This window comes from Vespula pensylvanica, chromosome 5 (genome assembly GCF_014466175.1).
Source record: "Vespula pensylvanica isolate Volc-1 chromosome 5, ASM1446617v1, whole genome shotgun sequence".
NCBI classification, from domain to species: Eukaryota; Metazoa; Arthropoda; class Insecta; order Hymenoptera; family Vespidae; genus Vespula; species Vespula pensylvanica.
The window spans coordinates 154,737-177,125 of record NC_057689.1 but is presented as its reverse complement, the minus strand read 5'-3'; the positions used below and the strand labels follow the sequence as shown (position 1 = coordinate 177,125).

The following is a 22,389-nucleotide window of genomic DNA, read 5'->3' as shown; positions in this document are numbered from 1 at the left end:
GGCGAAACATGACAAATGTTGTACGGTCGAAGTAGGACAAAAGATCGACCACGGATATCCATTATAAACCGACGGTGGCTGCAATTTATTCGCCGTCTCAACCGCGCTACGATTTGCAACCAGAGTTTCTTCCGAAACGTTATAATGGCCATCCCTCCCTCTCTCTCTCTCTCTCTCGCGCGCGCACACACACACACACACACAAAAGCTTCTTCCGGCTATTTTTGACAATTTCCATCCATTCACGTGCAGGAATAATACCGACGTGCGAGTCGGAACGGAACGGAGCGGAGCGGAACGCAATCCAGGGCGAGTGTTCGACGACAACGCGCACCAATGTCATCGGTTACCAACGGCGATCTCGGGATTCGCGAGCCATTTGAAAGGGAAATCGCGTTTTCCAGGGAAAATCTACCAGCTTCTAGGAAAATGCCGATTATATTCGGGCAGCATAAACGTACCACTATCGTTCTCGTTCTAGCGCCTAGGGAAATCATGCCGGCGATCGTTCGAAAAATCACTCACGTTTAATCCAACCGATGTAGATTACATTTCGAAATTTTACGTTCCGTCGGGGAAAAAAAAAAGAAAAAAAGAGAAAAAAGAAATCTCGCTCCTGTTCTCTCGCGTCGGTGTTGGTGGTTGCATATCGATTGTCCGAGCACGTACCAACCCCTACGTAATTTTATGAGACGTCGGATCGTTTTCGCGACTAAAACAAGAGTTTCTCCGATTTCCTCGTAACGGCAGTGGAATAGTATATGCTTTTCGGATAACGAGCGGTACGCGGTCGGTTAGGGTAAGAGTTCGAAATTTGGCCCCATAATTTGAATTTATGACGAACCTTATCAAGTTTGATGCAAGAACAAGTAGTATTTTAGCTGAGCCGTATACATGAATATAAAATTTAATACAAAAAATTCTTACGACGCGTAGATCGTAAAAATTCTTTTACGATAAGAGCTCGGCCTTGTCCGCGTATCTCGAAAGAGGCACGTACGCAGAGTTCAAACACGAGAAGGAGATGTATAAGTTGCCGAACCGCAAAGCCGAAGAAACTAATATATCCGGTAGACAGAAATAAAATTATTCGTCTGGAAGGATATTATCGATATCCCGACGAAAGCAAGACGAGCATTAAGAAGGAATAGACTAGTAGGCGAAACGAAAGTCGTCTCTCTTCGTAGAAAGTAGATCGCGTAATATTCAAACGAACCAAGACTGTCTGTTTTTCTTTTTTCGAAATTAATTTCGTCCGGACGACGACGCGTCGCAACGATTCTCTCCTCGTCGTTACGCGATTCCGCTTTGGTAAAAAAAATCGACGAAACGAGAAATTTTCTTCTCCGCGAGAGTTTAAAACAACGCTGAAACTAGACGGTTCGAGTTTAAAAGCGACTTCTTTCTTAGCGATTCTGTCTCGCCAATTGCATCGGCCTAAGTGATTACATAGCATCGATTGATATCCGTTATGGAAACTTAGTCCTTCGTGTACATTGCGCACATTGTAAATTTCTCTTTAAAACGAAATAAGGCGCGTGTTTACCAACCAACTGTCTCTAGAAAGGCCATGTCGATTTTAACGATAATTAACGATCTAGATACGACTAGGAAGAGAGAGCGAGAGAGAGAAAGAGAAAGAGAGAGAGAGAGAGAGAGAGAGAGACGGAGAGGAGCCAAAAACAATACCAGCTAGCAGCGAGCGCTCGTTGGATAAAAAGGATCGTTTCTCGAACGGTAGACAGAGCTTATCGACGCTTGCTTGGGAAGAAAGACAATTTCGGGCTAGAAAACACATCGTCGCTATTGCATAAAACGACGATAGCGGAACGTAGAAGGGGCTTGACGAGCGGTAGATCGTAAGAGAAACCGACCGTCGACGAACGCGGTTTTATAATACGAGTATATTCCGCGTCCGCGATAATGGAGTCACTCTGGAAACGACGGTAGATGTTTGTTCGGCGCTACGCGAATCGCGGGCGTTTCAAATATAATAAAAATCGAAATTTCCATTACGCGCGTGCGCGTTCTCGATAATCGTTCGATTTGCTCTCGGTCGTTTTACGATGCTACCGAGATTAAGAAGTCGGAGAAAGAAGAATGGTTAAACGACGGCGAGGACGCGTGGAAGGTGAACCGGAAGAATAATAAACGAAATTGCAGGAAATTATAAAGGACGGCGCAACCAGAGTGACACTCACTTTTCACAGTGACTTTATTAAAATGCTCTGCTTCGAGACGGCGACGCTACACGACTACGGCAACGGTAGGATATTAAATTGGCAGGATATTAAAATGTATCTCGAGAAAGAGGACGAGGTACAGAGTTCTCCGACTTTTCTGACACAATCGTTCCCATAACACGAGGCAGCGTATTGTGCACTCTCTAGGCTAAATACATCGAGCTACGCGAGCTAAGAAATATTAAAGGATCTAATTTAACGGGTGGTAAGGATCTCTTTAAAACGTATCGAAGTCGGGGAAGGCGCCGAATCGTTCGAACGGCGTACGTACGGTTCGTCGTAACATCTGGGAAATGAAAGCCGCGAGACAGTAGGTTATTCGTTGAAAATAGCGTAGCGTGTAATCCGTGTCGTCGGCGAATAAATTCGAATCGTTGCGTCCTGTCTCGTCGCGTTACTTCTATGTCTTTACTTTTCTACGTTTCTCGACGTTGACGCGTAGTTTTCTGTCTCTTGAAAAAAGAAAGAAGAAGAACGAAGAAGAAATAAAGAAAGAGGAGAAAGAATCTCGTACTCGGGACACGTCTAAAATTTATAATACTCGCTCTTTTCCTCCGCGCTTAAAGGAAAATAAAGAAATAAAGAAACGAAGGGTCGATGAAAAGAGAGAAGAAGCGACGATGTCGGTGAAATGGCCGGAGGAACGTTCTCAAGTAGTAACGCTCAGGCTGCGGTCAAACGCGATGCGAGAATGGTGGCGCGGTAGGAAGAGCAGCATTGTTCAACGAGAAACAAAGGATTGGCCCGTACTCGGACGATTATTCGCCATTTACTGAACCAACTTGCGAAAAAGGAACGGTAAGGAATACTCGTGGTAAAGGAAAAAAATGTATGAGGGTATAAAGTACGTACGGGGATAAGCAGTCTCTTTCTCTTTCTCTTTCCCTTTCTCTCTCTCTCTCTCTCTTTCTCCTCGCAGTCGCCGAGATAAAAGGCGTTAAACGGAAAATGTGAACCTAAAGCCACCTTCGCTACTGCCGCCACCGTTGGGAGAAAGAATCCGATGGAACGGTGATAAAAATGAGAGAAGAAGAGGATGGATGCTAGTGAGGCTGAATCGGTGGCCTCGAGGATGAAAGAGGAAAGAATAAGAGTCGTCGTACGCGCTTACGTTTACGTTTTTTCGGTTAACCTTTGTGGCATTTTAATTAATCTTCCACTGTGGTCCGGAGGGTTGAATATAAAAGGATAATGGGAGCCAAGATAGAGAACTTGTTCATTTTTCTACTACGTATTATATTAAATATCATTTCTAGCGTTACGGAAAAGTAATAGAAGCCACACGGGGCTTCTAGTACGTTGGAGAGTATTAAAAGAATCTTTCTCTCTTTCTCGCGCGGTCGTCTCTCATATTTCCATGAGCATCGTATGAAAAAACAATTTACCGCGGAGCACTCGGCGTATTACTCGGCGAGACTAGAAACGCAATACGGAACGTGTTCGTAACTTGTACGAGATTTGCTCCTTATAAAGACGGTCTCTCGTTTTCCCTCATATCCCGCTGGACGTTCGGGATCGTGAAAATAAAGAAGGGAATATCGGAATTTGGGTCGGCTCGCTTCCTCGGCGCTACCGAAACGTCTTTGCGCGATGAGAGAGGGGGAGGGAGGGAGGGAAAGAGAGAGAGAGAGAGAGAGATATTTCCTATTGGTTCATCATATTGGAACGACGTTGGTTCGCCGTCCCTTCTCGTCCCGTCGAAAATCATCGAATCATCGTCGTTTCCTGTATTCGATCTTTCCGAATGAAACGCAAAATAGCTTCCTTCTTCGACGGTGGTAAAACGTCTTAATGCCTTTAATCGAGCGAAAGAACCAATCGACGTAGTCTTCGGCTCATTGAATCTTTCGTATACATCGACTCGAGCTTGGACACGTTTTCCTTACACTTTTACCAATGCACAACTTGCACATTTCTAATAACGGTTACTACAGCCAATTCTCATTTGCTTCCGACCTTATCGCTTTCCAATATTACGTCAATAATTTCCAGTTTGCCTCTTTCTAATGGCCTTTGTCGAAGAGGCACGAATAAAAAGCGATTCTCGTCGGTATTCGTTTCTTCCTCTTCCGTTGTTGCCAAAGTCGAGTATCGCGAGGAATATTTTTAAATTATCCCACGGACGTTGAAGAGAGTTTACGATGCGCCCAAGGGGAAAGGTTATACGTTATTATTTTAATCTACGCTCGAAAATTCGATTATAAGAGCAACTATCGGAGGTGGATTTTTCGTCGATGGGAAAACTCTAATCGGTCCTAATAACGGCACGTTGCCTCGAAGCCTTCCCTCCTTGCTCGTGTCCACGGTCGCTCGTAGGGCTTGTTTCTGCATCTGAGATTAGGGGGCTTTAAATCAGCCGTGGAAGCGCGGGGATGGGTAGTACGGCTGTTCTTGCTTCCACTCTCCTCCGTCTCTCTCTCTCTCTCTCTTTCTATATATATATACATATGTATATATACCTCCCTATATACATACCTCTATCTCCATCTTTCCATGTATTTGCGCGGACCCTATTCGTACGTTTGGTGCACGTACAAGAGGGAGAGAGACGAAGGATAATCTAGTCGACCAACGGCGCGTGGAATTAAGGAAGTCTGCGGTCTTTCCAAAATCTCGAGCAGCCATCTAACCAGCTCCTCCGCACCATTGGACTTCCGCCTTTCGAATGGATATCACTAAAAAGGCTTCCTCTTAATCGGCCGCTATGCATTCGAATCGGATAGCTCGAAAGGGGTAACGGCTTCGTTCGATCGTCTGGAAATATGATTCCTCGTTTCGAAGCATCGTCTATTAATATCGGAAACTACTACTTTAGTAATGCGTTAATACACGCGCGCGCGCATCGTTCGTGCATTTTTGTTTCTTCTTTTTCATCGATGCAATCGAATCTTGCGTTTGCTCGGCGAGAAAGGACGCGAGTCATATCCCTTTCGTATCGAGAAGCGTGTCCATTAGATCGTAAATAGTAAAAAGAGTAGAGAGAGGGAGAAGAGCGTTCACTTTCGTGCGAGTCTCGCGAGATTGAAATATCATTCCATGTAACGTCACAAAGATCCGTTGATCCGAGGCTTTACCGTGAAAATTCTTTTCGACGCGTTGCACCGCGTTGTGAGGATTTATCGGAGCGGATAAAAGGAGTGGCTTGCGTATGCTAGCGCGCACCTACGCGCTTCGTCTTTTTTTCTTTTTATCAAACCTTTCGCCTAGATCGGAATGAAAGGAGAAGACCGTAGAAATAATTTTTACCTCTCTTCGCTTGTCTCCTCTCCTCTTTATTCCAGTCTCCCACTTGCGTCGAGGTATCCATTCATTCTCTGGTCCATATAGCGCGAACGATGGGATTCGGTACCACCCACGAGAAGAATACGAAATCTCGGCGCGCTCTCTCGCTTTCTTCTTTACCCTCTTTCAAAATTCTTCTTTCCCTCGCTCGATTTCCCGCTATGCAATTTTTTATCCAAATATTTTCGTTTCCACGAGCACGCGTTACCGTATCCTTCTTCCCTATTTTTCGAAAACGCACAACGGTAACATTCATCCAAGTATATAAATATAAAAAGCGGGTCTCTCTCTCTCTCTCTCTCTCTCTCTCTTCGTAATGCTCGAGAAAACTGCTTTCGGGGTATATCGAAATAGCGAGAATCCATTGGCCCGATCCCAACGTGCTTTAGGTCTTTAGTCTTACAAAAGATTGCAGTGATTACGGGAGAACGTCGTAGAAAAGTTTTCATTTCGTTCCAAATTCGGATATCGCTTTTGAAACCATAATCTTTTTCTTTACGAATGTATAATAGGTACCTACTGTTTTGAACGAAACCATTTATCTACTGCATTGTGGATGTGCGCAAAGCAAGAAACGTCTTCTTACAGCGTTTAATTTTTTTTTTCTTTTTTTTTTTTTCTTCAAGTATAACCAACCAGAAAATTAATTTTTATCGAATTTTTACCGAGTGAATTTCACGGAGAATTTAATTAAGCTCGAAAAGATGATCGACTTGATCGTAATTTAATATCGTACTCATTTCCATACGGTGCGAGCAGATTTTGTATTTATTTTACTTCGATAATGCTCGCGGACAACCAATATCCATTCGTTCTCCGGATGGCCCAAGAGTCTCTTAGTTTTGCGATTTATTTTGATATTGGATCGTGACACACACGGATTCTTTGAGAGACCGAGAGAAATCTTTTCGTCTTGAAAAATGTTAGATCTCGCAGAGTGCTACCTTTTTTCTCTCCTTTGCCGAGGAGACATCACCTTTTCTACTAAAATTTTACATTTTCTTTCTCTCTTTCTAGTCCCTGTAGTCTACGTAGTCCCAACAGAGGCGTCCGTATTTAATCCCTTTGACAAAAGGGCCGCGTCCTGGGAGGACGGCCCTACCAGTTAGGAACGGGATAAAGCTTCTTCTCCCAATGATCTACCGTCGAGAGACGGAAGATCGCGATAAATCTTTCGTGGACGTAGGAGATTCGTCGGTGCTACCGTCGAACGCCGGTAAATTCGTCTTTCCTTCTCGACCAACGCCCGCGAGGACAACTATTCCGAGAAAAGAGAGCTTCTAAATAATGTAGAAGGACTACCTAGGTCGATGAAAAAGGAATCGATCAATTCCTGACAACCAGTAATCGGATCTTTGCGATTCGCGAACCGAGTCAGGATATTTACTCGATTCCTCGAAAATATCGCGTATTTACGATTACTCGGATTAACCGTTCATTGTATGTTACTGGCGGGAATATAACTCGCAAGGCAAATACCTACCGCGCCTCCGCGACGCTCGATAAATAGACTTCTCGATAATGATCCCTCAAGATCGCAAGTTCTCTGGGAAAGACCGGGTACGATCCGGATACGTATATCCGCGCTCGCGTATGTCATGTTTCTACTGTACATTCCATTCCGCATATCCGACACACATTCGCATAACTTCGTATTTACGTGGTTCTCCCTTCAAATTCCAAACTCCAACATCCTCATCCCTTTTCTACGCTAAGTATCTACGTATTTCCTTTATATATACTCGTATCATATATATACACATATATATACGTGGCATCCGTACAACGTACAACATATTCCATAATGTTTGCATTACGTTTGCACGCGTGCGATCGTCCATGGAGAATGTAAATTTTCTCCTTCGGTAGAACGTAGGTGTACCTACGTAGCTCTCCGAAGAATTTCAACGAGAACGTAAACAAACGGCAACCGCTCGCATTTTCTAGGTAACGAGGATAATTCGCGAATACGACGGATCGTAGGGTCGCTGCAACGTTGTTACGGGAGAAATAAAAGAAATTAGAAGAGAATTCGATAGTCGCGAGGACTATAATCCTGTGGCATCGATGACGGAACTTCGATGACGGAACTTCGATGACGAAACTTCGTTAACGCTGCGAAACGTACCACGTCAAATTTCGCGCAAACAACCTCGAGGCTTTCGGAAAATGATGTGCTTTAATAGGACCGTAAGAGCGCGCTTAAATTTTCGGGCATTAGATCGTGTAGATTAGGACGGCTCGAGTATTCTCCCTCCTTCGATTTCCAACGGCTTTCGGGCACGTGTAAATTTGTAGTCCGCGTTCAGGAATTAATTAATTACGTCAAGTATTATCTCTTCGCCGGCATATCCGCCGCCGGCGGATCCACCCGGCACGTACATATGTATAATCCAAAATCAATGTCTGAACGCAATGTTACGTTATGATAAGTATGCATGCGAGATATCGGGAGGATTATCGTCTATCCCGTTTTATACCTCACTAACGTGTCTCTTTGTGCTTCTTCTGTTCTAGGTAAGGATCTAAATTTCGCCAGTAATAACGCCGGTGAGTGTCACATCTAACTTGATTTTACTTACGTTTTTACTTATTTGGCTTACGCTTGATCGCTCGTAAGCCTACTCTCTTCTAATTCTTCTCTTTGGCTCCGCTATCTCATTTTCCAGCTTCTCGTTTCTAGCTCAGAGGGGCGCCTCTGTTAAGGCTGGGAGAGCCAGACGAACGAAAAAGAGAGAGGGAGAGGGAGAGGGAGAGAGAGAGAGAGAAAAAGAGTCCGAACAACGTCTTTTTCTCGTTTTTCCTTTCTTCTCGGTCCCTCTCGCGCTGTCGTCCCACGCGCCATAAGGGATACGTAATTTAGTTCGGTGTAACGCAATTAAGTAGACAAAAGCTAAACCGGCTCCGATTTCGCTTCGAGGCAAGCAGAACGAATCGGATTTTTATCCGAGATGAACGGGAGGAGGAGAGTCCAGGAGACGAAAAACGAGGAGATATTATTTCGAAAAGCCCTTCTCCGCTGGCGCGTAAAGATGGTCTTTCACGAGGAGCCATCGTTTCTGGAAGGCTAGACTCGCTGGATAGGGTAGAAGTCGACCGAGAGAACTGGATAGTACGGAGGGGTTTGCTCGGGAAACGGGATGTACCGAGATAAGGACGGCAAATTGCAGGCAATCTTGCTGATTAGGCTCTACACAGTAGTAATCCTGAAAGTCTCGATGGTAGAAGCATCTATATCCTACGACTATCCTATTACCTTCGAGCGCGTATTAGGCGAAGAAAAGAGAACGATCGGGTAGCGGTATCAGCGACGGCAGTCTACTAGGGGATACTATCTCTTGGAAATTCGAACGCGAGGGAGGCGCGAGAAAGGCGACCGGCCTACGTGCCGCGCTACGTCTGCGAGCAAGCTGGGTCTATTACGCGCGAGTCGATCGGCGACGGCCCTCGTTCGTGATTCGAACATCGGCGAAGAAACCGACAGAAAATTCTGCCGGCTATTTTCCGTCGGCAAACGTTCGCCTCGTCGATGGAATTTCATCGTCCGTCGAAAACAGCAGGACCATTTACGAGTTATAACGAGTTTGTCATTTCGCTCTCGGTACTTCGTTAATGAACTTCGTTGCTCGAGGACAATCGAATTGTCCCAGCGAAGAATTACTTATTGGCTCGAAGCGGACCTAGGGACGGTCGAACGAGAGCGATGTAACATTTTGATAGCTTTCTCGGTTCGATCGTATCTAAGGAAACATTTACGTATCTATCTACGCTCGACTAATTAAATGAGCGTTGCGTTCGAGCGCCGACGACGAAATTAAACTTTGACCGTCGATTATATATTTCAACGTCTCTCGTCCGTCTTCCAACGATTCGCGTATATACGTATGATGCGTTCAGCGTCGAACGTAAAACGTATTAGAATTTCAGATCGATCGGATTATCCTGAAAAAATACGTTCGTCCGCGATTCCAAGAAAAATTCGAGGACGCGAAATTGCAGCGGGCTCGGATAGAGATATATCTGTCTGGCCATCGGCGATGTGTGATCTCATTTGCCGATTACGTTCGGTGAAAAAATAAAGGAAAATGAAAAAGCGCGGTATATTGCCAGTGGACGGTCCGAGGTATCGGCACGAGAGACTCGATTTTGTAAAAGTTCCAAATTCGTTTTGTCGTTACCGTAGTACGGCGGAACAACCTTCGATTTTTTGATTCTCAAAATAGACAAAAAAAAATGTCAGTCGAGGAAAAAATTAAATCGGCGTACGTATAAATAAACACATAAAAATCTTTCGCGAATTCGTTAAGCGCGAATCTATCGACCGCGTCTACCTCTCCTCATTTATCCTCTTCCCTTCTCCATCCCTTTCTCTCCGTTTCACCGTCCGTCCGTCCGTCCGTCCGCCCGTCCGTCTGTCTTTTTCCTTCTTGACCGGACGTTTTAAAAAAGCCGCGGACGAACGTACCGTCTGCCGTCGCTTCAGTTTCCAACCACTTTTTTTCCCCCGAAAAGCAATGCATTTAAATTATTTATAATGTGGCCGCTTTTTCAATCTACATCGCGCACGAAATGGGAAGCTGAAATGAAACGAAGGAGAAGAGAGGCCAGGGGAGGGGGAAAGAGATGGAAAGAAGATTCGCGTAGGAACGCGAGCGAACGATTTTCCGATTGCTCGAAAGGAAGAAGGATCGAACCTCGTTCTTTACGATATTCGTCCAAAACGTTTCTGGGATTAGCCGAGTTTGAATCGTTCGCATTCTGCCCGTCCGTTCGGGGGTAGGAAAAAATTTGCTAATTGTACGATCGGCACGCGAAAGAACATTTGCGATCGGGTTAATTTAGCGAGAGGCGCGACCCGTTACAATCTTCTTCCGCGGCGTGCACGTATCGACCCTTCCTCTTTCCCTTTTAGCCCTCTCCCGAGGCCGTCGCGCGCTCGCGTACGAGGAATATGCCGGGGAAAAAAAAGGAAAAAGGAAAAAAAAGTGAAAGAAAAAAGATTTCTCCGTAGTTTTCCTTTTTTGGTGGTCGCGGTTTAATTAGAAGGCTGGAAATTAAAACAAACGAACGGTGTGGGCTACACCGGGCGACGAGTCACGCGAAACCGTTGCTTTTCTTTTTCCCTTTCCGTCTTCTCTTTCACTTTTTACTTTTTTTCGAAAGCTCGCAAACACCGCCGTCGCCGACGACGTACGAATGTGCGAGTCGACGATTCGCGAAAGGGCATAAAGGGCCTTACTCCTTTTTTCTTTCCGACGCGACAGAATTTTCCTACCAGCTTTGAAATCCGTCGCGTAGAGACGGATTCGAGCGTCATCGATGATTATTTATCATCGTATCTTGAAACGTTTCGGTAGATAGCGCGAAATTTGTTGGCAAAACTCGAGGGGTTAGAACGAAACAAGGGATAATCACCGCGTACTCCAAACGGCGTAGATGGAGAAAAGGCGCAGAGGTGAGAGAGAAGGGTGAGAGGGAGTTTGTCGGGCCATGGTAGAAACTCGAAACGCGGGGAAGCTGTCGGGGTAGGAGGACGCGTGTGTATCGGTCGAATTATCGAGTGCTACGCCACGCTTTTATGCAGATTTGCCAGAAACGGCCGACAGTTTTGGAATTAATGCCGCTCGAACAAACGTTTCACGGTTTTTCTGCTGAATTATCGTACCCCCGGGCGCAACAAAGCGCATCGTCCGTATCGTCTGGAAACGAACGGAAACGTGCGCCGAACGCATTTTTACAAACCCGATCGCACAGACGAGAGCGAACGAATGCTATACGACGTAGAAGAAACGCTTAGCCGTGACGACGTGCTCGCACGCATTCGACGGATTCGAAATGAAGAACCAAGCGACGGAGATTCGTAAAGGCTCGAAAGATTTTTAAATACGTCTTGCCGCTGTGCTCGGACGACGTTCTATCCTCTTCCACGCCGTCGTGTCGTCGTCGTAATCGTCGGTGTCGCGTATCCAGCTCAGAGGTTTAATTATTTTTCAAATCTATTCACAGATAGCCCCGCACTAGATTCTTTCGATTTTTTTTTTAAATACTATCGTCACTTTTCATACACCGATAATATTCAGATTTACCAAGACGACAGAACATCGTTTATATCGGCTGCGTGGATCGCTCCGACAGAGCCTTCGAACGGTAGCTTCGTCGAGCCCTCTCCCTTCGCCCTCCTTTACCTTCGACGGTTAACTTCCATCTTTCCGGTTTCTTATCTCTTTCTCTTCCTCTTTGTCAAATTTAACCGATCATAGTTTAATTCAATTCGCAGCCGGTAATCGAGCCAAAGCGCGTCGTTCGATACGTCTCTTTTCAGTTTAACGCTCCTCTTCGACGTACACGGACCTAACTCTAGGTAGTCTGTAGCTCTGCGTGGGTGTACGTACGGAGATATAGACAATAGCGGGTATATACCCTGTTTCAGGATAGGGAGGGCGTCTCAACTACGACGGCGTCTCCGTCGACGACGATATCGGACGACGGTGGTTGGTACGCCCGGTAGTAATACCAACGTGCCGTGGTTAGATCGCGTCCGGAATTACCGCAACGTCTACCGCCGCCTCGCAAGCCTGACTGCGCCCTCTTCTCCTTGTGATTTCCGCCGAGGTGTATTCGGCAACTCCATTGTCAATTTTGAACTTGCGAGTTTCCTCGAACGACACGATACATTTCTCTCTCTCTCTCTCTCTCTCTCTCTCTCTCTCTCCCTCTCTTTCGAGTCGAAAACTTTTGTCTCCACCTCGGAAAGTTTCTTTCCACTTTCCCGCACCTTCCATTCCTTGTTCTCCGTAAAGATTTCCGCAACGACTACCAACTCGACGTCTTACTATTGTTTTCGGAAATATTTAAACGAGTCACGAACGACTTGTCAAACAATTACCAAGCCTTTTAATAATTCGCTTTATTAGAATATTTTCTTGACCATAAAAAAGCGACGCGCAGAGACATCCGATAAGATTTCCGCCGCGCCGCGATATAAATTACTCGAAATGTACGAAATAAATCGTTAGCTCGTCGATAGACCGCAAAACTTATCGACTAGATTTAGAACTCCATAAGAGATTGAGATACCCTGGTAGGGGAGTATCTATCCCTTCTCTTATATCCACCGTTCGCTCCAATCTCAATCTTCCCACTTTTGTCCCATTGGAATGGATAGCCATGTAATGCAATTTTTTCCTAGAAACGAGATCGAACGACTCGTGATTTCGATCAAGAACGTTCGATCGATCCGTCGCTTTATCTCTCTTTCTCCTCTTCCATAGATTTTACGATGAACGAAGTACGTACGTATCTACGTGTCTCTTAATACGGTTTTTCGTTTTAAAAAATGCATCTTTTTCATTCGTTTTAAATTTATTTAAAGAAAAAAAGAAAAGAAAAGAAATCAAATATCTAAGAGAAAGAAACGGAGAAGCCTAGTTTCGTTTCTCTAGCTGCAGATCCGCGATATTTCGAGGAAAAGAGAGTTAAGAGAAGGCGAGACGAAAAACGGCTCACGTTCCGTTTCCAATCTCCTCGAATTTAAACCTAGCCCGAAGCACGAGAGATCCGTTGATCGCTTTCTATCCGAGAAACGTAAGAAGCGATCATTGAAATGGACAAAGGCCGCGGACGACCAACCGAGTTATCCTTCGATCTTCGAACGAGAACTTTTTTTTTATCCAGAGCCGGTACGAAAGGAAAAGAACATCCGCGATCTAGAAAGATAATCGTACGATTTCTCGAACTTTGCCACTTGGTTTTGTTTAAAACTTTGATAACATGGTCGTAATAAGAGATTGATAGAAATCGAAAAATTCATCGATATGGACAAATCGTTTTCGTCGATAGCAGACCGAACCAAATTCGTTCGGCGAAGGTATACGTCGTCGAGTCGTCGCTACACGATTCCGTTCGCGATTCGAGTCGAACGCACTAACCTCAGAGCCTATTACCGGCAATAGTTTCGCGGGGAAAGATTCTTCGAATATTTGAAATCGCACGATACGGCTCATACGTTTGTAAACCATCGCGTAAACTTTAATGAGGCGTTAGGCACGAATAAATTTACGTATTCTTATTTCGTATCTCGTCGATCGCCCCGATTCCGTGAAAAATAAAGACGAGTTTCAAAGGATCTTCGTAGAATATTTTTTTCGTCGATTCGATCGAAGTTTCGCGAGTATAACGCGACGTTACGGTAACGAGTTTTCTTACATAAACGAATGGACGAGTTTCGTAATCACCACCGTCGGCATCTTTAACCGCCGTACTTCTCCCGGCCACGGGGGCTAATTCGAACCGGTATGACATTGTGTCGTAGGCGCAGCGAGAGAATTCAGGTCCGTCCAAGTTTCTCCTTTCGAACTACAGCCTTATTACGTCGAGCGTGCAATACACTCGATCGTATATTACAAACTTTAGCCGTAACTAATGGCGCGCTTTGCATGCGTTTGTTGAACAAACGCCTAAGACCTAGAGTGCCTCGGAGGCCGTCAAGTTGAGAAACGAGCGCGAAATTTCAGTTCGCCCCCGCGGCGCCGTTCGTTTGCCAAAGAGAACGTGCTTCGACGAGCGTCCATTTGTTGGCGACAATGGGAAAAGTTTAGGAAACCTTTCCTTGTCTTCGAGTGCCGCTCCATCCCACCCCCGCGCGCTAACGCTCCTCCGCCACCTTTTTTCTCTCGTAACTCGTTCGACAGGACGAAAAAGACTTTCGATTAATTTTGCCGTAAATAAAGGCGAGGGAAGGCGAGAAAGGTTCGAAAGCGTCGCGCGCTGCTCCTCGCTCCACGAGAAGAATCGATAGTCTATTATTCCGGCTTAAGTTGCTCGATTTATATGTACACTCCATCTCCGAGTTCTCTTCTCTTGAGTAGATATTCGAGGACATCGCGAAGCGAATCCAGAGTTCCGAGATTTAAGACTCTCGACGACGTTATTCCGTTCGTGCTATGCTTCGAGTGCACTTACGACGAAAATTGAGAAAATCGAGGAAACTTCTATATTCGTCCATTTCCCCCTTCTCTCTCCTTCCGTGCGCGTACATGTTAACCCAGAGAGGCTAAAAAATTAATCCGCGTCTCGGTGCTTCCAAAGAGACGTTGCCGATTCGATCGTACGATCGTTAGCTTCCATTCGCGCGACAAGACCCTTCATCGAGGTAAAGTCCTTTGCGCGAAAGGAGAAATTTCTCGGACGACGTAGAACGGTCGAAAGGAGAACCCAACTCCGACGGCGGCACAGAGCTTTCCAGCTTTTTGCTCGGAGTCGCGCTATTGTCTCTCTCTCTCTCTCTCTCTCGCTCTCCCACGCTAACACTCCGTTTGTCGGACGCCTCAGGATCGGCGCTCGCCTCAGCCGGAGAAGAACGGAGACGGAGCTTGGGGCTAGGACGAGTCGACTATTCGGCTTCCGAACAAAGAAAAGTTGGCTGTGCCTGAGAAAAGCCGTGCCCGCTCGGTGGAGGAGAGGAGAGACCGTTGGATGGTAGTATCTGGGCCGAGTTTAACCCTTTTTCTCCCTTCCGTCTTTTTCTCGACGGCGCAGAAGCGAAGCCATGACCGATGGCGCGAGCACTGGCTCCTAGCTACCCTTTATTTCCGGCGAATGTTGTCCAACAAGGCGTTCGCCACAATAGGGCGAACTTTCCATTGTGTCCTGCCGTCGCGTCGCGACCTCTCTCACACACGTAAACACGTTTCGCGAGTACGGAGACGCGATCCCCGACGGTCACCCCGGTACCTTTGCTTTTTCATCGTCGCATGATTGATGATTTTCCCAGCGTATTTTACGCCTAACGAAATTAAGGGAATCAACGAGGAGGTAACGATTACGACGCGTTTAATTCTAACGCGGCAACGTTACTACCTCTACAATCGCACGTTGAAAACCGGTTCGAAGCGTTTTCAGATTGACGACTTTGCCACAATACGAAATCGAAATACTTTCCATTTACGCGAAAACCTTTAAAGCCGGTTTAATAACCGAAGGACGCGTTTGGCGCGATACGACGACGACGACGACGACGACGAAGACGACGACGACGAGTTCCGTCGACTTCAAAGTTTTAAGCGCTATTTCGCGGAACATTATACCGCGCGCTCCCGCTCAATTACGAAACTGTCTTTAACAATCGTACCTCGTTACTCGATATCAATGCCTTATTACTCTCATTACAATGGTTTCGTAATTATATCGAGCGATAAAATTTTTGATGGCATTTCGCGAACTCTAAGTAAAATCTTACGACAAAAAATCTTCATGTTACGAGATACGATATTTTGAAAGGGGCGAAATACGAACGAGATTTAAAAGAAAAATCGAAAGCGATAAGAGTACCGAACGTCGGCGTAACCAGATGGTTTCGCTTTTACGTCGCGTCGTTTTCTACGCGATCCTTCTCCTCGGAGCGGATGATTCCGAAGAGGGGCGACGGAAACGACGGCTCGTCGTTCTATATAAAATAGCCGTTAAAACTTTTCCTGTAAAATTAGGAAGGAGTACGGGCGAGGACGAACCGTCCCCGGGCTCGTTCGCTGTTCTTCCGAATTATCGATCATCGTGGAAAGCACCGGAGAATCCCGCAATCGTCGTAAACCCGTCAACCAGAAATTATGGTCTTTTAGGACGATGCGCGATTAGTTTTTCCCGGTTTATCGTTATATTCTTTCCAGATTTCGTTGAAACGCACGTTCGGGATTCGTGCTCTCCCTCTCCCCTCTTCGAGCCGTTACGCGGATGGCATTTACGACGGTACGTCGAAACGAGGGGTAAGCGGCGGCGATAGTTCGCCTCGGTTCGCTTAGTTTTACCTTTAACTTAAATTAAATCGTTTCGAGTTCGCCGCCGGCGAAGCCGCGCAAAGCCGCGCAAAGCCGTCGTATTATCCAATTGGACGAGTCGTTAGAAAGACTCGTCCAAACGAATTTAATAAGTCGATAACATCGCCCCTGAAAATATATAGGAAATTTTATTCGATTCTCGACCTCGACAGCTACTCTCCGACAGAGGCAACGCTCGAAATTTTAGCTAAGATCTCGCAAAGTTAATTGTCAATTACGAAACGATCGGAGAAACAGATACGAGCGGACGTATCTCCACAGTCCGGACGTCTGACAGATTTGCCCGTTCTACTCCGCGCCGTGGCATACATAGGATATATCTACGTGTAATAATTAAGTCCGTTCAAATATCGTAGCGCGTCCTGGGGTATTCGCACAGCGGCAGGTCGACCGCGGTGAGACAAGCCGGTCTACTCGGCCGAGATAATTGAATAGGGTTTTCGAGTCGATGCTCGCGCTTCCTAACCCTGGAGAAATGGTCCACAGATCGGATGTATTGTTCGAACGCAGTCACAGAAACGATTCGAGCGACGACGCTTTAGTATTTATGGTCTGATGTAGGTATACCTCGCGCAGCTATCCGTAAGAACGCTCTTTTTCGCCGCTCCGCCGTCCTTCGTATCAAGCTCGTTCAAAGTTACGAGTAAGCCAACGAGTTATACCTTACTAAAATATTACCGCACGGAGAAAGGAAATACTTTTATCGCCGGAGTCGAGACCATCGGAAACGTTAATTTGTTCCTTCTTTCATCGAACGAGAGCCGATGGAAACGGTCCCTGTTTCTCATCGATCGCTCCTTCTAACGACGATCGGGGTGGATTTCGCGTGCAATGCGATCGTAGCGCGGGAAAAAATGCGCTCTTGGAACGATCGATCGGCCTAGTTTCTCGTAAGACGGAGAGAAATATTCGAGAACGGTCGTACGATTTTTCCTTTCGATTTCGAAACCTCGGCTTTCCGTTTCGCGTCTTTGTTCGAGTTTATTCGCAGCAAACTCGATTCGATAATTCAAAGAGTAACTCGATTAACAACAGAGTTCTCGATATGGTTCCGACGTTCATTTTCGAAGTAACGCGACATCGAACGGTTTAATCGAATAACGTTTTCGAGCGATTTACTCTCTCGGTTGCTCGTCCTTTCCTTCCTACACGACTACTCCTTTGGGTCTCGTGATTGTATATTGTCTCCGATTGAACTCGAGCGAATCCTTCGAATTCGACGATCGCGCATGTACCAACTACGATGACTCGATTACGGAAGGGTAATTTGCCGTCGAGAAATACGATTAAATCGTATCTTTTTATTTTTGTCTTTCATTAGATCATTCTCCGCTTCTTAACCCCTATTTAACGTTCCTTAATCGTATCTTCCGCATTCGTATCGCGTCCAAAAATAAAAGTAGACGTCGTAGGTAATATCTTTGTAGCCGGCAAGAAGCAACTCGTTTAGTAAAATAGACGATCCGCAAAGGCACGGAGGAGCTTGCCGAGCGAAAGGACCGTCGGTATCGTTTAAGTCGAAGCGGCTCGTTCGTCGGCGGTCCTTTCGAAGTGCAGGACCGACTCCCTCCCTCTCTCTCCCCCCCTCTCGAGTGTCATCAGCAGGCGAGGCAACGCAACGCACCGCAACGTGCTTCCGCTTTGTCCTCGAGCGCATGCGGCCAATTATAAAGGGAACTATACAATTAGCGAACGCTCGGGGCAGAGCTCGCACGCGTACTCGAAATCGCGCGTACGCGCCGATGATACTCGACGTTACTCGCCCTTCGTCCTTAAGCGTCGATCGATTCTGACGTTCGGAAACTCGATCTCTCGACCGCACGATCGAACAAAAGTCCGTTCTCTCGTCAGGCATCGCATCGAGAGGTAGCCGTTCTTTTTTTTTTGCTTTTTAATTAAGCCGATAATCACGAATCGTACGTTTCTTCTTTATCTCTCTGTTTTTATGATTTTGATACGTTCCGTCGAATTTATCAACAAAGAGAATCGTAGAAAATTGCAACCTTCGTTCGAGCGAACGTTAATCCTTTCACTAGCCCTTCTCTCTATTCCGTTTTCATAACGTTTATGCCAAATCGCAAAAAGCAAACTGCTTCGTCGACGATCCGGCTCGCTCGTCAAAAAACTCATGAACGGATCCGGCCCAACTTCCTCCCTCGTCTTCTATTTATTATGTTTCCCGGTACAGAGCGATAAATTCTAGCGAATTTACAACCGCGGAAAAGCGCGGCGGCGAATATTACTCACGGTACGATGCTGTTATTTGGTGTCATTTCGTAGTCGTTCTTCTTATTTTCTTTTCTCCCCCTCTCTATGCGTTCCCTTACATTGTCTCGCTCGAGTCTCCTCGGCTGAACGTTTAAAGACGACGAGAAAAACAAATGGAATAAAAATGAGACCGGAGGTAGAAAAAAAAAAAAAGTAAAAAGAATCGATAATGGCGATCGTGGAACCACTTCTGTCGGCATTTTTGGAAAACTTCCGAAGGGCTCGTTTCATACGCGTCGCGTCGTCCTTGGAAGCTAAAGCAGTTTTCCTTTCCTATTCGCTTTCTCAGACCGTTTATACTTTGATTAACTTATGACCCGACCAACCAAGAACCGTAATAAATCGTTGAAATAAATTTTGTTTCGATCCGAGAAATTTGACTATTCCAATTTAAACTAGCGATAAAGTTATTAAATTACTAGCCGACGGGAAGGTTCGTTATCTCAAGGGATTACGAAATTTCGATGTAAACGTCGTGGTGGTAGACGCGAGAAGCGGAAGAGACGCGAGGAGTAGCATTGGGTATCGAGTTTCTTCTTGCTTCGATATTTTTGTTCCTTTTTAGAGCGCTCTCGATCGTCGACGGTAAAAACAAAATACCTCTGCCGGATGAAAGACTCCATCGGCAAGAGGTCTCTCGGTCGGCCATTCCACGTTGAGGGCTTCTCGTAGAATCTATATGGAAATGACGCGTCTGCTCCAGGCGCTTGGATTTACTCGGTGGATCCTTGCCGACGCGTACGAGGCGTACGATACGAACGCCGCGATCTCGCCTAAGCTCGTATAAGTAGACGGGAGGTTGCGACTTACGTCGTCCGATCGCGCGTAACCGAGTTGTCTTAAGCCGAGACTGAAATCGTCTACGGACGAGTCGAACCGTCGCGTCGGATAATTTTTCATTTGGCCCGGATCACCGGGTCGACGTTTAAGAAGCTGCTAATCTATTAAAAGGAGCGGAAATACGTTCGACGTTTTTGCGTCCGAGTACTAACGTTCGAGTGTACCTTACCCGCTAATCGTTTCCAAGAAAAGAAACTATTTTCTTGCGTGCCACGAACGATCCTTACTTTACCGACTGTGCCCTTATCGTCGATGCACCCAACTTACCCCGCCAATTTGCATTCGCCATTCATGAGCTCCCCTATCCGAGAGAATCGAGATACGCGCAAGACCCTAGGAAAGTACGAAAGTTGGCTTAGGAAGGTAGGTCGCGAACTTCTCTTTTTTTCCCTCCTCATTATATTTAAATAGATGTAGGTACGCGTTCGGTACGGAGTAGACTCTCTTAACCGTAGCGAACTCTCACGGAGAGAATATCAAGTTCGTATTAAATTGCAAATAGGAAAGATTTATAAAGCGGCATGTTAAAGTTTAATGTAAACTTGCTTAATAGACTCCTAAGAAAGCGTGGCGGCGCGTATCGTAAATCTTTTCTCTCGTCAAGATTTTCGTCGTTTTCTTTCGTTCGAGATTATCGTAAATATACGTAAAGTTCGGCGGAACCCCGAATAAACGTCGAGCCGATGGATAAAAGATTCATGGAGTACGCTCTCTCGACCAAATTCCACTGCGACGATTTTCTTTCGAGGACGAGAGCGCTTTTCTTTTGCCGCGCTTGCTCGACGACGACGAAGGCAAGGTGCGAAATTTTGCAGAAGGCGACACGATCTCGTTCGCGTTCGCACGTATCTCCGGTAATAACGCGTCTTTCGGGCAACGATCTGGTCGATCTTACGCGGGAGGGTAAATCGAGTTTTCGATTTGGTTCTGGTCGGGTTGGTGCCTCTCGAGATCTCGTCCCTTTTCGTCGTCGTCGTCGTCGTCGTCGTCGTCGTCGTCGTCGTCGTCGTCGGCCAGTACCGATTATACGTCGTAGCCGGAGCGCAGATACGGGGGGCTCTCGGTCGAGACGGTGTTCCGGACGGGCCCGGCTCGCTGCTTATTCGCTGAATTTCAAACAGTTCGCGCTAGAATTCGGCGCGTACTACGATTCGGATATTATCCACGTACACTCGTAGGTGTGGCTCGACGCCGTGCCGTACCGTTGACCACCGGCACTCCGCTGCCAACGTCCCGCGCTACCAGAGAACTTGGGAATCGAATTTGCATGGAACGAGTAGGTATGCCATCTCGCAACCTCTATTTCCCTCCGTTTCTCCCTGTCCCGTACGATTACCTCTAGATCGTGAAAAGTTTCCTCCCGCACGGTGCGACGACACGATCGCTTCGAGTTTCGAGATACTTGCGTACGTGCCAGCGTACGTATCGAAAACGCGAAACGGGCATCATCGTCCGTACACAGCGCTCGGGGATTTTTACAACTCGAACAATTCCAAATGTCGTAGCTGCAGGTGCGCGATGCGCGGTCGAACTCCGGACGAGAGAGCACGTTATGGAACGGCTACACGACAGCAGCGTTCCGACGTTCGTCTCTCGACGAATTTTCCTTCTTCGATATAGCTTTTCGAGCGCGAGACCCTGAGACGAGACGAGAGAGCTCTAGGAATATACCGATATGCGACGTCGGACGCATGGAGATCCTTCGACGCGGAAATATCCGATGGGACGATGATTCGGGATCTTACGATTATTTCGACGAAAGAAGGAAGAAGAGAAAGCAGGACGACTCGCCGAAACACGTTTATAATTTTATTTCCGTACAAGAGTATCGTTCGTCTCGGAGAAGACAATTTTTCGAATTTATTCGACGGTACGAGGTCGTCCCTTCGCTCGATTTATTATTTCGCACGTTTGCTCTTCCTAATTCGCGCGCGAGTCAAGACGAGTTATCCAAGCATCATGCATAATTTCGCATTCCGTCGTGAATACGCGTAATAATGAATAAGAAAATGCGCGGGTTGCCGTTGGAGTTGCCGCGGTCGGCACCCGCGTCCTCTGATTTATGCGAGGACGATTTATCCTTGCAACGTACGAGGAGAAATCTTAAAAAATTCATGCTTTGGATTACAGCCGCCGCCGAGACGAGTAAAGACGATATTTTTCGCGTTTGTACGGTAAAATTTGCATTAGCGTTTATATCAATACAGGTACGAAGTAAACTCTTTGGTATTATCGCGCGCGACGACGACGTTGTCAGCGTTGTCGCGCTCGTCGACTTTTTTACTTCGAAAATTATCTAGGATCGGCTGACGGGGTTTAAGAGAAAATTCTGAAATCGATTGCGCGGCGATGGAAAAAGACGAGAGATATCGCGCCGAAGGCTGCTTCGAAGGGAAGACTCGCGGGGGCACTTGATTACCGGCAAGAAATAATTATCTCGCGCATCGTCATCGGAAAATGATCTCGAGAGGCGACCCGGCGACGTAGCCGGGTTTACGCCGAGAGAGGAGCGCGCGTGCGCGAGCGAAAGAGGGATAAAATCTTGCGAGATGCAACTCTGCGGCTTCGACGAGAGAAGGGCCCTCCAAAGGGCGACCCTCGACGACCGGCATGCTCGTAGCGGGCGCACCGAGTGGGGTGTCTTATGGTCGGGAACGGAGCCCCTGGGGCTGAGGGGTCCAACTTGGTTGGAAAGTGGTCGGCCAGGTACTAGGTTCTTGTCTCCGTCGCTGGAGTGCACTTCCGGCCACCCTGCAGCATGCAAATATTGACTGCGTCTTTCCCCTCTATCTTTCCTATCCCGTTTTCTTCCCCCACCGTCTACCCCGTCTTCTCGTCCGTTTTGCGCGTCGATATAACCGCCAACGCGATATCGCCTATTCCTTTTCTTGAGGAAAGAAACGACGCGCGGTCTTACACCCTCG

The 22,389-nt window shown here is 46.6% G+C and overlaps 1 protein-coding gene across 11 annotated transcripts in view; it reads left to right on the top strand.

Moving 5' to 3' along the window:
• LOC122629176 (agrin-like) overlaps positions 1 to 22,389 on the top strand; it is a 235,541-nt gene that overhangs the window by 109,951 nt on the left and 103,201 nt on the right. For 8 of the 11 annotated variants that reach the window (XM_043812292.1, XM_043812287.1, XM_043812291.1 and 5 more), the window contains one exon: positions 8,043 to 8,075. The exons of the other annotated variants lie outside the window; for them this stretch is intronic. In XM_043812292.1, coding sequence (XP_043668227.1) covers positions 8,043 to 8,075 — 33 coding nt within the window. The remainder of the gene's footprint in view (positions 1 to 8,042; positions 8,076 to 22,389) is intronic. 11 annotated transcript variants of the gene reach the window in all.